Source organism: Lotus japonicus, chromosome 2 (assembly GCF_012489685.1).
Source record: "Lotus japonicus ecotype B-129 chromosome 2, LjGifu_v1.2".
NCBI lineage: Eukaryota > Viridiplantae > Streptophyta > Magnoliopsida > Fabales > Fabaceae > Lotus > Lotus japonicus.
The window spans coordinates 47,317,650-47,331,531 of NC_080042.1; the positions used below are offsets into that span (position 1 = coordinate 47,317,650).

A 13,882-nucleotide genomic window follows, 5' to 3' on the forward strand; every position below is an offset into this window, starting at 1 on the left:
ATTGGCTAATTTCATTAAAAATCCTACATGGCAATCATTCCTCATTTCCTCTTAATGTACACACTTCTCCTAAACCTACACTCTTCTCTATTTAAAAGTCTATATAAGACTCTTATTCTTCATTCATCTCTCCATTATTTGGATTTCTCCTAAACCTACATTGCTTCTTCAACCATCTCCTGCGTTTTGTATTTTTTGAGCCTTTCTACATGGCTTCAAGATCTCCTTTTTCGTGTTCTTCATGATTATACAAAGGTATGTACTTTTTCTCATCTGAAATCAATTTTTCATGTCTTTGGTGTATGTTATTGTAATCTAATCTCATTCCTTCAAAATTCATGTTTTATTAACCCTAATATGCTATTCTCATCATTCCCTTTCAACAATTTTTTTTACAGGATTAAATTTTTGGAAAAATATATCTAGATCTCAAGTGGTTGTTTTTTACGAACGGAAACATCCACAGTTGGTACTGACCCTCACTGCATGTCAATGTGCACAATACGAATTGGTTAGTTTAATTTTCGTATTCCTTTATTTTTTTTAACTTCAATGTGTTTTATTATGGTTTTTACAATTTCATAATTGTTTTCGCTTTTTTTTTCAGCTGTTACCTTATCAGATCGTTCCATTCTTTTTAAGTTTTGGAACACCTCCGGTACAACTTCATAATAGACGACATCCCCTGCAACGTGCTTTCGTCAAAATCTACTGATGCGAGTATAGGATCAGGTTGGAGAAAATTCTGCAAATTAATGGAAATTAGAGGCGGTGACATAGTTTGTTTTAGGTTTGAAAGAATAGCAAATAGAATTAATGAAGTTAAGTTGTTGTATAGAAATATTTAGTCAGTTGTTATTCATTCCAAAACTTAATCAGTTGTTGTTTTGTCTTGGGTATCTTTTCGTTGTTTTATTTTTCTCAATCTACATGAGAGGATTGTTCTCATGATTTACTTTATTTATCAAATAAAATCCAAGATTAATTGTTATTTTTTTCACTCTGGAATTGTTCTCATGATTTACTTTGTTTTTCCTTTGTTTTACACGTACAAATTAAAACTTGGTTTATTATAGGAAATTTTTTCGAAATTAATTATTTATTTCCTTCTATTTCCTTATATAAACCACTTAATTATATTAATTTCCTTATTTAAAATCATAAAAAACATTAAATGATTTATGGAATAAATGCTATTTTTGTTTTTTTAAAATAAGGAAATTTAATATAATTAAATAAATTTAAATGCATTGACTATTTTTTTAAGGAAAATACTTTCGAAATTAATTATTTATTTCCTTCAATTTTCTTATATAAACCCCTTAATTATATTAATTTTCGTATTTAAAATCATAAAAGACATTAAATGTTTTATGGTATAAATGTTATTTTCGTTTTTTTTAATAAGGAAATTTAAAATAATTAAATAAATTGAAATGCATTGACTATTTTTTTAAGGATAATATTTTCGAAATTATTTATTTATTTCCTCAATTTTCTTATATAAACCACTTAATTATATTAATTTTCTAATTTAAAATTATAAAAGACATTAAATGATTTATGGAATAAATGTTATTTTCGTTTTTTTAATAAGGAAATTTAAAATAATTCAACAAATTTTAATGCATTTAATATTTATCTAAGGAAATTTTTTCGAAATTAATTATTTATTTCCTGCTATTTCCTTATTTAAAACACTTAATTATATTAATTTCCTTATTTAAAATCATAAAAAACATTAAATGATCTATGGAATAAATGCTATTTTCATTTTTTTTAAATAAGGAAATTTAAAATAATTAAATAAATTTTAATGCATTTACGATTTATTTAAGGAAATATTTTCGAAAATTTTATTTATTTCCTTCTATTTCCTTATATAAAACACTTAATTATATTAATTTCCTTATTTAAAATGATAAAAGACATTAAATGATTTACGGGATAAATGGTATTTTCCTTTTTTTTTAAATAAATAAATTTAAAATAATTCAAAAAATTTTAATGCATTAACTATTTATTTAAGGAAATTTTTTCGAAATTAATTATTTATTTCCTTGTATTTCCTTATATAAACCACCTAAATATATTAATTTCCTTATTTAAAATCATAAAAAACATTGAATGATTTATGGAATAAATGCTATTTTCGTTTTTTTTAATAAGGAAATTTAAAATAATTAAATAAATTTTAATGCATTGACAATTTATATAAGAAAAATATTTTTGAAATTATTTATTTATTTTCTTCTATTTCGTTATATAAAACACTTAATTATATTAATTTCCTTATTTAAAATCATAAAAGACATTAAATGCTTTATGGAATAAATGCCTATTTTCGTATTTTTTAAATAAGGAAATTTACAATAATTAAATAAATTTTAATGCATTGACTATTTATTTAAGGAAAATATTTTTGAAATTAATTATTTATTTTCTTCCATTTGCTTATATAAACCACTTAATCATATTAATTTCCTTTTTTAAAATCATAAAAGACATTAAATGTTTTATGATATAAATATTATTTTTGTTTCTTTTTAAATATGGAAATTTAAAATAATTAAATAAATTTAAATGCATTGACTATTTTTTTAAGGAAAATGTTTTCGAAATTAATTATTTATTTCCTTCAAATTTCTTATATAAACCCCTTAATTATATTAATTTCCTTATTTAAAATCAAAAAGACATTAAATGCTTTATGGAATAAATGCTATTTTTGTTTTTTTTAAATAAGGAAATTTAAAATAATTCAACAAATTTTAATGTATTAAATATTTATTTAAGGAAATGTTTTCGAAATTAATTATTTATTTCCTTCTATTTCCTTATATAAATCACTTAATTATATTAATTTCCTTATTTAAAATCATAAAAAACATTAAATGATTTATGGAATAAATTCTATTTTCGTTTTTTTAAAATAAGGAAATTTAAAATAATTAAATAAATTTTAATGCATTGACGATTTATTTAAGGAAAATATTTTCGAAATTATTTATTTATTTCCTTCTATTTCCTTATATAAAACATTTAATTATATTAATTTCCTTATTTAAAATCATAAAAGACATTAAACTTTTTATGGAATAAATGCTATTTTCGTTTTTTTTAAATAAGGAAATTTAAAATAATTAAATAAATTTTAATGCATTGACTATTTATTTAAGGAAACTATTTTTGAAATTAATTATTTATTTCCATATATAAAACACTTAATTAAAAAAACGTTTAATTATTTAATTTCGTATTAAATAATGAATTTCATTATATAAAAATATTAATGACATGAATCCCGTTTTCCTTGGTTGTAAAATAATTTCAAATTTTAAAATTATAAAAAAAAGTTAAAAATATTTTAAAACTTTTAAAATTCAGTAGCCAAGTTCTATGTAAGGAAATTAATTTCCAAGACCGGTTTTCAATACCCATTTCCGAGACCCTTTTCCCACCAATATTCATTAAGGAAATGATCATTGCCTATTATACCTCTACATGATAAATAGAGACTGACCTAACAAACTATATCATTCATCCATCCAAATCATAAGTTGAAATCCTATCTTAGTTTGCGTTTTTTCTATACCTGATACTATGAACTTTTTTTTCTCCCAAATCAATCCTTCTAAGGAAAAGTGGACCTTAATTGTTCGAGTCATTTGAAGTTGGCATGGTCCACTCGCAGACAAGTCTGGGTTACCTCTATCCTACAACATGTTGCTAATTGATGGCAAGGTAGAAAACTTATCAAATATTTAATTGAATTTAAAAAAATTTCATTCTCTAATTTATATACTACCATTTAACGTTCGTCCTGCAATTTACATAGGGTGACAAGATTCATGCTTTCGTCAGAAAGCAACATGTCTATCGTTTTGACAAGATCATGAACGAAGGGGGGGGGGGGGTGTACTCAATCCATGATTTTATGGTAGGAAACAACACTGGTGACTTCAGGCCATGTAAGAATCAGGATAAAATAACCTTCAAATTTGAGACCAAAGTCATTCCAGTAAGCGTTGAAAAGGTCCCCGTAAACCTCTTCAAATTTGCTGATTTTGAAGAGATATTAAGCCCTTCATTTGATCAACAAATTTTGGTTGGTATGTGTCTCAACCAGGGTAGCTACGGGACGACGCTAAAAATATTTAGAAATTCAGAAGAGTCGCCACCAATGTTTTTTTTAGAGGGAAAACATTAGAAAACCCATATGAATATAGTCTTCGAAACCAAAAACGGGTCCGGGAGTCAATTACGCGTAGGGAAGGTACTAGCACCCTACGCGTCCATCTATAAATGATTACCCTAATTAATTGTGTGAAAGAAAATAGATTTTTATTTATTCCACCCCAAGAAAATGATTTTGATTAAAGAATAGTTTATATTTTATTAAGAAAAAAATATTTTTATTTACAAATTTGGCTTGACGGTTGTTGATGCCCGCTCCTACGTATCCCCAAAGTGCGATGGAGAATTCAAAGCCACGTAGTTCTTGAGGTTTAAATAGATATTTGATTTGGGGTGCCTGACGGGAATCGCTTCCCGGCCTACGTATTCTCTTTAGAGAGACATCAAGGCAACGTAGTTCTGAGAAGCTTGAAAAAGCTTGATTTGAAAGGATGGGAGAAAGCTTGAAGAAGCTTGACAAAGAAAGGCTTGAAGAAGCCTGAGCTTGACCATGAATGGCTTAAAGAAGCCGGGATTTGATTTTGAGAAGCTTGAAAAAGCCGGTGTGAATTTTCTTTGAACAAAGTGTGTTTTTAGATTTTTATGTTAAAGGGAATTACCTTAATATTTTATTGGGTTTCACTTTATTATAAATTTCGAGGATTCTTACTATCTTGTATTTTGGGTATTTAACAAATTAACCGATACAATATTTGACCAAGTTACCATTTCCATTAAATAACTAATTAATTGCATGATTTGAGAAGATTGAATAGAAAATAAAAAAACCTAGTTTAAATGGAAGAGGGCAGCGCCGCTGCACATCTTATTTTTTAATTAATTCTTATTTTATCATTACCTTAACCTAATAAACTAGTTAATGCCTAACGACAAAAACCTAGCCTGCAATGCAATAGCAAGAGCAGTGCTTCTATTCCCGTTTCAATATATGTCCCTTGTATATATCTCCTCGTGGGCAAAAATCATAATGATATATATATATATAACCCCTCACCAATTTAGAGATGTCACACAAAGAGAAAATAATCAGGTACACCATTAGCTAAAGGGACGTACATGAACAAAAAGCTACTTGCTTTAGCCAAGTTGATTTCATTGACAAAGGACAGATATAAAATATGAGGAAGCTAATGAATGATTCTGGATTATAAAGTTTTGAGGGTGCATGTTGTTAACAGTTATTGTATAAAACTGATACTGAAATTGTGCAGCATGATGTAGTTTTATGTTTTATAGATTAAAAGGCATTTGTAAAACTTGAAATTGATTCACTTGTATAATATTCAAATTCGCTTGCAGTTAAATAACAGAGGAATCAACCAGTACTTTAATATAACTATTGAGCCTAACAAAAACTAGAGAAGGGAAGAAGGTTACCTAGTTAAAGAACCGTAGAGATTTTTCCTTTCCACAATCTTTTGATTGCTTCACGACCCATTTGCTATATTCCTCCTTTGGCATTTTGATCGTGCCTTCTCCCACCAGATACTCTCACACTATGAATTATTTTTAGGTTTAGAACCGTGGCTCAAAGATGGAACCAAAGCTCACTCATTTATTTTCTCTTCCACTCTCAACCTCATTATCTTGTATTTTAGAGTTGTAGTTCAAAGATGGAATTACAACTCAAAAGTGATCATTCTGTTTCTCCCTCTTTTTGAACATGATCTCACCACCAAAACCCTCTCTCTATTTATAGCTGCAGGTTTAGGGTTTCTTTCTCACCACTCCTAGAATATTCTTAGGAATCATTCTTCACCCTTCTTGGAGAGGAAGAAAAGCCCATCTAGAACAATCTAGTTTATTTTTTGTATTTAATATTTATTTTCGTATTTATTTATTTAATTAATATTATAATTCTGAAATCATTTAAATAATTACTATTAATAATTTTGAGTGCTATTTTTTATATTAAATTAATTTTATTAAAAGTAGGACAAAATTAGGTGTTTACAGTATGTATTTTATGTGATTCTTTCATCAGTATACGAAAAATTATGGTTTTTATTATTCTAACAAATATAATTTTTTTCAGATGTCATTGGCTCGCTTACAGCCATAGGTACAGAAGTTGAGTTCTCACGAAATGGAGTGCCTACAAAAAGGATACAAATTGAAATTACATCTGGAGGGTTTGTTTTCAATGTTTTTTTTAAATGTATTATGGATACACATATTTTATTTTCTCAATTTATTTTTCATTTACAATTTCAGCCCTCACACAAAATGTGTTTTGTTTGGTGAATATGTTGAAGAATTGAATGCTTTCCTGCAAGCTGGAAATATTTCCAATGTTGTTGTTGTGCTCTTACTTGCCAAACTCAGGACATTCAAGGTTAATTTGATTACCGCGTCATGTTTTTTGTTTATTTCATATTTTGTTTTCCGTACATGATATCTGACACATTTGTGGTAAACATTATTTTCAGGAGAAATTGAATTGCAAAATGCATTCAATTGCAGCAAACTACTGTTCAACCTGGATCATCCCAATGTTGTTTGTCTGCGAAAAAAGTATTTTTCCTTTGTTTATGATGACATCTTCTATATCGTTATTAACCATATATTATGTTCGAAAGTCAAAGATATTGGTATGTTATTAGTCTTGCCGAGAACAATGAAACGTCGAACCAGACGTTAAGCCAAATAACAGATCTGAGTCGTCCGTCAGCGGAAGATGACTTCTTAAAGCTGTATCCAAGGACAACTATCAGTGGTTTGGTAGACTGTAAAACAGTAAGTCACCTCCCTTTCCACAAATGATTTTTAAATTTTATTTATAACGACTTTGAAATCTAATTTCAAAGTATTACCAGCGTACTATATTCATTGTCCTTGGAAGTATTGAAGAGATTGTCAACCCTGATGATTGGAGCTAGAAAGCTTGCAAGTGCAACAAATCTGTTAAACACAACGAAGGCAGGTTTTGGTACTGTGAAAATTGCAATAAACATGTTGCAAATCCTACCCCCAGGTTATACTATATTTAACTCAGTACATTTGTAATTACAATATAAAACGTGGCTAACGTTGAATAGTTATTCATCATACACATTTTCTCCATTTAAACTTCATAGGTACAAACTTTGTGTTTCTGTGGCCGATGACAATGAATCTGCATAATTCATGATTTTAATTTTGAAGGTTTTGCCATTATTCAAAAATCAGCCAAAGATGTCGAGGCAAATGTTGTTAAGGTATTTTAATATTACAATATGATAAAGGCAAAAGTGATAACACAACATTCAATTTCTACATAATCATAAATGTAATTATTATGGATTGATTGTAGGGGGGTGATAAATTGAGTATTCCCCAAGAGATTCGTGACATAATGCATAAGCAACTCCTCTTCAAGGTCGAGGCTAAGGAGGATTTTGGAGGCAGGTTTGAGTCTACATACACGGTTAAAAAAATTTGCAAGGATGCAGACATTATTATGAAGTTCATTCACAATGTAAATAGTACAACTCACGCCCTAAACATTTGACTTGAAAGTTATAGTTATACATATATAGATAAAAGTAAACTAACCAAATTTCTACATAACTTTATTTTTCCCTGAAGGAGGCCAGCGGTTCTGATATTTCTGTTATAGTTTTGAAATCCCCGACGGAGGTATTGGTTTTCACTTTTTAAATATAAGTTAGTTTTAGACCGTGAACAACTTATATCGAATTAAAATACCTTTGAATTAGAATTAAAAAAACAAAATTAATAACATTGATTTAATTTTAAAATTCATCCATCACAAATAAGTACATTAATTACATCGATTTATTTTTAAAAAATCAAGCAACAACTTAGTAATTTTAAAATTCATCCATCACAAATAAGTACATTAAGTACTTGATTATATACATTAATTATACAAAATTATGTGCATTAATAAAGTAAATAAAATCTACATACATAAATGAAAAATTCGGAATCAAGTAAAAAATAGAATAACGCATTAATTTGTTAAAAAATTTCAACTTATACTAATAAAAATTCGAGCTTCAACAAAAAAATAAATAATAATAAATCAAAACAAAATCAATTAGGAATCACAGAAGAGCAATGAGCCTATATATACTTTAGTATACATCTCTTTTGATACATAAGTTCAGACCAAAATCAACAGACGTTAGTTTTCATCTCCAAGACTTCCTTGCATCATGAATCCGAACTATAGCCTACTTGACCAACTAACTCCTTTAACACATGATTGGACTATTGTCGTTCGAGTAATAAGGGCGTGGTTTGCTGAAGAAGAGGAGGAAGGACAGAACGGTTCGTTCTATAATCTGTTGTTGATGGATCGAAAGGTATGTAAACCAGAAACAATTTCTCTATTATTAAATATGTAATTGTATTTCAATTTAATTCACAGACATAAATTCATATGAAACTCCTTCATTTCTAAGGTCAAACAATCCATGCCGAGTGTAGGCATAACCTTCATGAACGTTTTGCCAACAGAATCACGGAAGGTTTGGTATACCGTTTTGAATATTTCTAAGGTATGACATATTTTCCGAGGTCTTAGTGCATCTAGGCATATCTATAAGATACACTTGCAAAGTAGATCAAGGATGATTCCATATAATAAAGATATGTTTCCTGTGCGTGATCTGTTATTTGACAACGTGCATGAAATTCTAAATTCTAACTTTGACGAGCGGTTCTTAGTTGGTATATAAATACCTTCATTTAAATAACTTCAAATACATCAACACTTCCATGTATTGACATTACCATTCAAACAAAAGTTATGGGCGAAGTAATGCACGTCGGAAATTACAACGGATTTGAGCGGAACGGAGTCCATACGCAGAGCAGAGACATTGAAATTGAATCTCAAGGATAAATTTGTTTTTATCAATAACAAATTAGTATTATTAATTTCTCTAAATTCCTACGGCAGAAAGTTAACAACTTTTATTTAATTTTTTTCCAGCAAAAAAATTAAATGTTTTTTATACGGCTAATTTGTCGACGAATTGGATGCACTTCTAAATTCAAAAGACAACAAACACGTTGTTATTATCATATTGTTGGAGTTGTAACAATTCATCAAGGTACATTTAATAATTTTGAGCAACAAACAAACATAAACTTCTATATAATAAATCAACATGTTCAAACTTAAACTTACAATCGATCGCTAATTTTTTTTCCAGGGGAATATAAACTGACTGCTGGGTTAAACTGCACTAAAGTAATGTTCAATCCTGACATTCCACAAGCAGTGTCCTACAGAGAAAGGTATGTATGTACTGTGGATTTCATATTACTTTGAACAAATTTAGATGACAAATAACAACATAATTTTTGTTTTTTAGAAGATTATTTGAGTGTGATGCAGTTCAGACTCAAGTAATGAACATTGTGATTGAAAGATTAAATGTTACTAACGCTTTTCCCAAGCACAAATATTAAAAATTTGGTTACTTGCAGATCGGTATGTTCTCATCACTTTTAATTTTATTTATTAGAAAATTTTTTATTAAAAAAAACAGACATTGATTTTCATTCAACGTTTTAATTAAATAAAACAATTACCTATTATATTATTAACTTAGTATCAATGAATATATTATTAAATTAGTAAATAAACATATAATGTTAAGGATTACAATAAACAGAAATGCGTTTTAAATACAAAATCCAAGGGGTTAGAGATTTTTAAACACTAACTACAAACTTAAATACTTATTAAACTAATCTAATAATCACCTATTATGGGAAATTAGCAACACATGAATAATGGGATAAAATATCAATTAATTAGACCATAAACTCTAATAGTCTTTCATTGAATTTAATTGCTTTAAATTCATAACGTTATAATAGGAAAAAAAGATTTTGATACACGGTTTGAACATTTTTAAAAAAGATTAATTCATAGTCAACAGTTAAAACAACAGCTACTATATTCAATTCTTAAAAAAAAATGCTGAAACACTTATTTAATTTTTAAAAAAAAAAAACTTAAATTTTAATCAATTTAAAAAAATCTTTAAAAGTAAATACCGTATTTAAAAAAGAAAATAAAAAAAACTCAGCTACTTAAAGGTCTTTTAACGAGTATATTAATTATCATTTAATAAATATAAAAACTCTTATATAAACGTATTTAATGGATCTTAAATAGTGTGTTTTATATTCAGTTATAAAAACAATAGACACTATAATCCCTCCTTTTAGAAAAATAAAGTTTACACTATACAAATTTAATTACTTTTTCTATAAATAAATTACTATCTAAAAAATAACAACAAAATCAAGTACAATCATTTCCCATTTAAAAAAACATGTTACTGAGTATTTACATTTAAAAGTATTACATTTACATATGTTATTATCACTGTTAATCTAACAATCAGTTCTAACTACAATTTTTTTTTTTGCATTTAATTCATTTCTACAGCGTACAATATTCATTATATATGCCACGATTAAGAAAATTGAGAGCACAAATGATTGGTATTACCATGACTGTGAATGTAACTCAGCAGCATACTCTAACGGAGCACAATATTATTGTGAAAAATGTAACAAGCATGTCACTCCTACCATAAGGTAATCTACAAATTCGATAAATAAATTAATTTGTAAAATATGCAATTTATTTAATTATTAATGTTTACATCAGGTACAAATTGTTGCTTAATGTTGCTGATGATACTGGATCTACAACGTTTACCGTTTTTGATCGCGAAGGTTGTTATCTGATGAACAAAAAAAGCAACGAGATATTGGAAAAATGGAAAAGGTAAACATAGTCATGTCAAAAAAAGGTACATTTTTATTGCTCACTTAATTCATAATATATTAATTTTTTCATTTTAATTTATGTAGACCGGGAGCATGGAACACCCCCCACAAGAAATTGTAGATTTAGTGCACAAGAAATTTCTTTTCAAGGTTGAAGGGAAGGATATATGCGGAAGGTGGTTTAATCCAGCATTTAACGTCTTGAAAATTTGCAAGGACCAACAAATAATTTCAAAATTCAAAACAACGGTAAAATTTTAAACTTTTATTGCTAAATAATGGTTATTTATATCTACATAATGAATTTTGATATTTCCGATTCAAATGTAAAATCTCTGATTGAGGTATTGGTCATCATTATTGTCAAATAGGTTTGTTTTAGACATTGGTCATCACTATTTTAAATATGTTTATTTTGCAGACAATCACTAAAAATGTTAAACGAAACACACCTACACCTATACTTGAAGACTCCAACACACCTATTAAACGTCGTTCATATGAAGGATCCATAACAGAAGTTGTTGGAAGTAACGATGCAGAAATGTTCAAAAAGATCAAGTTTTCAAAGAATTAGTAGCATTTCCTCAAGATTGTTTACAAATAAAGAACCTATGTGCTAAACTTTCACTTTTATGCCTTTACCCACGTTGACAATGTGTTTTTTTTGGTAAATTGACCTATGTGGTAACTTTCAAACATTTTGACATTTGTTTTTCGTATATTGACCATGTTACTAAAATATTCAATAAATCGTTTTATGTTTGCAAATCTTCGTGCATACATCAATTTAAATGTGCTTTCGACCCTTAAACACATTACTTTGAAAAAAAAACCTACATCACAAATGTGCAAAAAACGAAAAATAAACTAAATACATATATAAAATAAATAAAAAAGATATTAATTAATTAACAAAAATAAAAAAATAAATCTAAAATTAAATTTCCCGTGCAAGGCACGGGTTAAAAACTAGTATCAATTTAAACTAACGTGAATTCTTAATGGTTGGCTATTTTTGTAAATAAAATACATCCACCAACGTAAATTGATCTATTTTCTACATAACTAAGACATGTTAATATATCAAATCTTTTCAAAATAAAAAACACAAATCAACTAAAAATGTTTTAAGAACTACATGGCTCCATTTGTAAATGGACGCTTAGGGTGAGTAATCGACTCCCGGATCCAACTCTGGTTGCGAAGATCATAAGTTTATGGGTTTTCCGATGTTTTCCCACTTTAAAAACATTGGTGGTGACTCTTCTGAAGTCTAATGTTTGTAGCGCCGTCCCGCCTCAATCCTGGTTGCGACACTATCCTTTTAGTCTATGCTTTGCTATAGATGAAAATGGCATTCTAACTGTTTCTGTTGAGGGAATAAGTATAACCACTGGTATTAAGAATGAGATAACCATAAACAATGAAACAGAAAGGCTGTCAGCTAAAGAAATCAGAAGAATGATTCAAGAAGCTGAAAATTACGAGGTTGATGATATGGAGTTCAAGAAGAACATGAAAGCAATGAATGCTCTTGATCGTTACCTTTACAAAATGAGCAAACATATGAAAGATAAGTGTGTCAGTTCTAAGCTTCCTCCAATAGTCCAAGATAAGATCAATTCAGCTATTGTAAAGGGCCAAGATTTGCTTGATGATGACCAGCAGCAAGAGACAATCGTATATGTGGAGTTTCTAAGGGAGGTCAAGAGCATTTTTATACCTGATAGCACTCCTCCACCTGCCAAATCAATTGCAAAAAGGACCTGGGGCAAGTTGAAGAAGCTTAGTTTGTTCAATTTTTTTGGTACATGAGAAAGTTAAAAACAAAACAGAAGCAAAAGAAAAAAAAACAAACCTACCCACACCCTACCAGATTAACAACTTCAGGTGGTGGAGTAAGCCACATAGAGAACTCTATCCTAAGACCCATTCCTATCTTTGCTAGAGCATCAGCAATCAAATTAAGTTCTCTAGGCTTGTGAAGGAGGGACATTTCCCAATCTTGATGCAGCAAATTCTTTGCTTCAGATAAAAAAGCAGCATAAGAGTAGAGATTATGAGACCTATTCTCCGAGAGAGCATCCACCACCTCCATACAATCAGAATAGCACAAGAGCTTACGGAAAATAGGATTAAGCCACCAGTTGGGCTAACCTTGGCGGAATAATTGTGTTATTGGGATACTCCCAATTTTTTGCTTGTTCTTTATTTTCTTAAGGCTTAATCCAGTTTTTGGTCCCTAACCTTTGTCATAAATATGGCTTTAGTCCCTCGCCGGAGTAAAGGTGGGGATTGATCCCCAGTTTTTGGCAAAATGATTGGCTTTGGTCCTTCCGGCCGGTTGGGTCAACGTCGGAGCTCCGCCAGCTGATGTGGCCCTTGCCACGTCAATTAATGAGTACACGTGACTTTTCTTTTTCTTTTTTCATTTGAAAAAAAAATATCAATTATATCTTAATTAAATTTTTTTATGTTTATTGTTCATCTTCTTCAAACATCCTTCTATCATCTTCAAATTATTTCCAGAACATTCATCCCTCTTTCTGAAACTTAGGCTCCATGAATCAAGCACTCGTTTAAGGCTTTCTTTAATCCCAAATCAATTTTCTTTTCTTAATATATTACCAAATTTAAGCACCCCAATTCTACTCAACCATCTGAAATAAAACAAAAACACATTAGGCAGACATGAATTAGAACCCCCAAATCAATTGCATCATTACACATGAAAGAATTGAAATCGAGCAAATGAAGAAAGCAATTAATTTTCTGAAGCCCCAAATCAATTACATCATTACTCATTGAAAGTAGATCTCGTTAAACCAGAAATGTAATAGACCCATCTCCGAGAGGGTGAAGAGGAGAAAGTAAATGATGAAAGATCTGAACTTTCTTCCTCCCCTACAACGTTAACATC

The 13,882-nt window shown here is 28.9% G+C and overlaps 1 protein-coding gene across 1 annotated transcript; it reads left to right on the top strand.

The window, feature by feature from the left end:
• The first annotated feature begins 3,937 nt into the window (after positions 1 to 3,937).
• Positions 3,938 to 12,777, top strand: LOC130736530 (uncharacterized). The gene is made up of 12 exons (XM_057588351.1): positions 3,938 to 4,112; positions 6,233 to 6,329; positions 6,412 to 6,532; positions 6,627 to 6,711; positions 7,342 to 7,394; positions 7,490 to 7,654; positions 7,765 to 7,815; positions 10,613 to 10,668; positions 10,838 to 10,889; positions 11,044 to 11,208; positions 11,381 to 11,489; positions 12,308 to 12,777. Exons 1-12 carry the CDS (start codon positions 3,938 to 3,940, stop codon positions 12,775 to 12,777), a joined length of 1,599 nt encoding a protein of 532 aa, XP_057444334.1.
• The last annotated feature ends 1,105 nt before the right edge of the window (positions 12,778 to 13,882 follow it).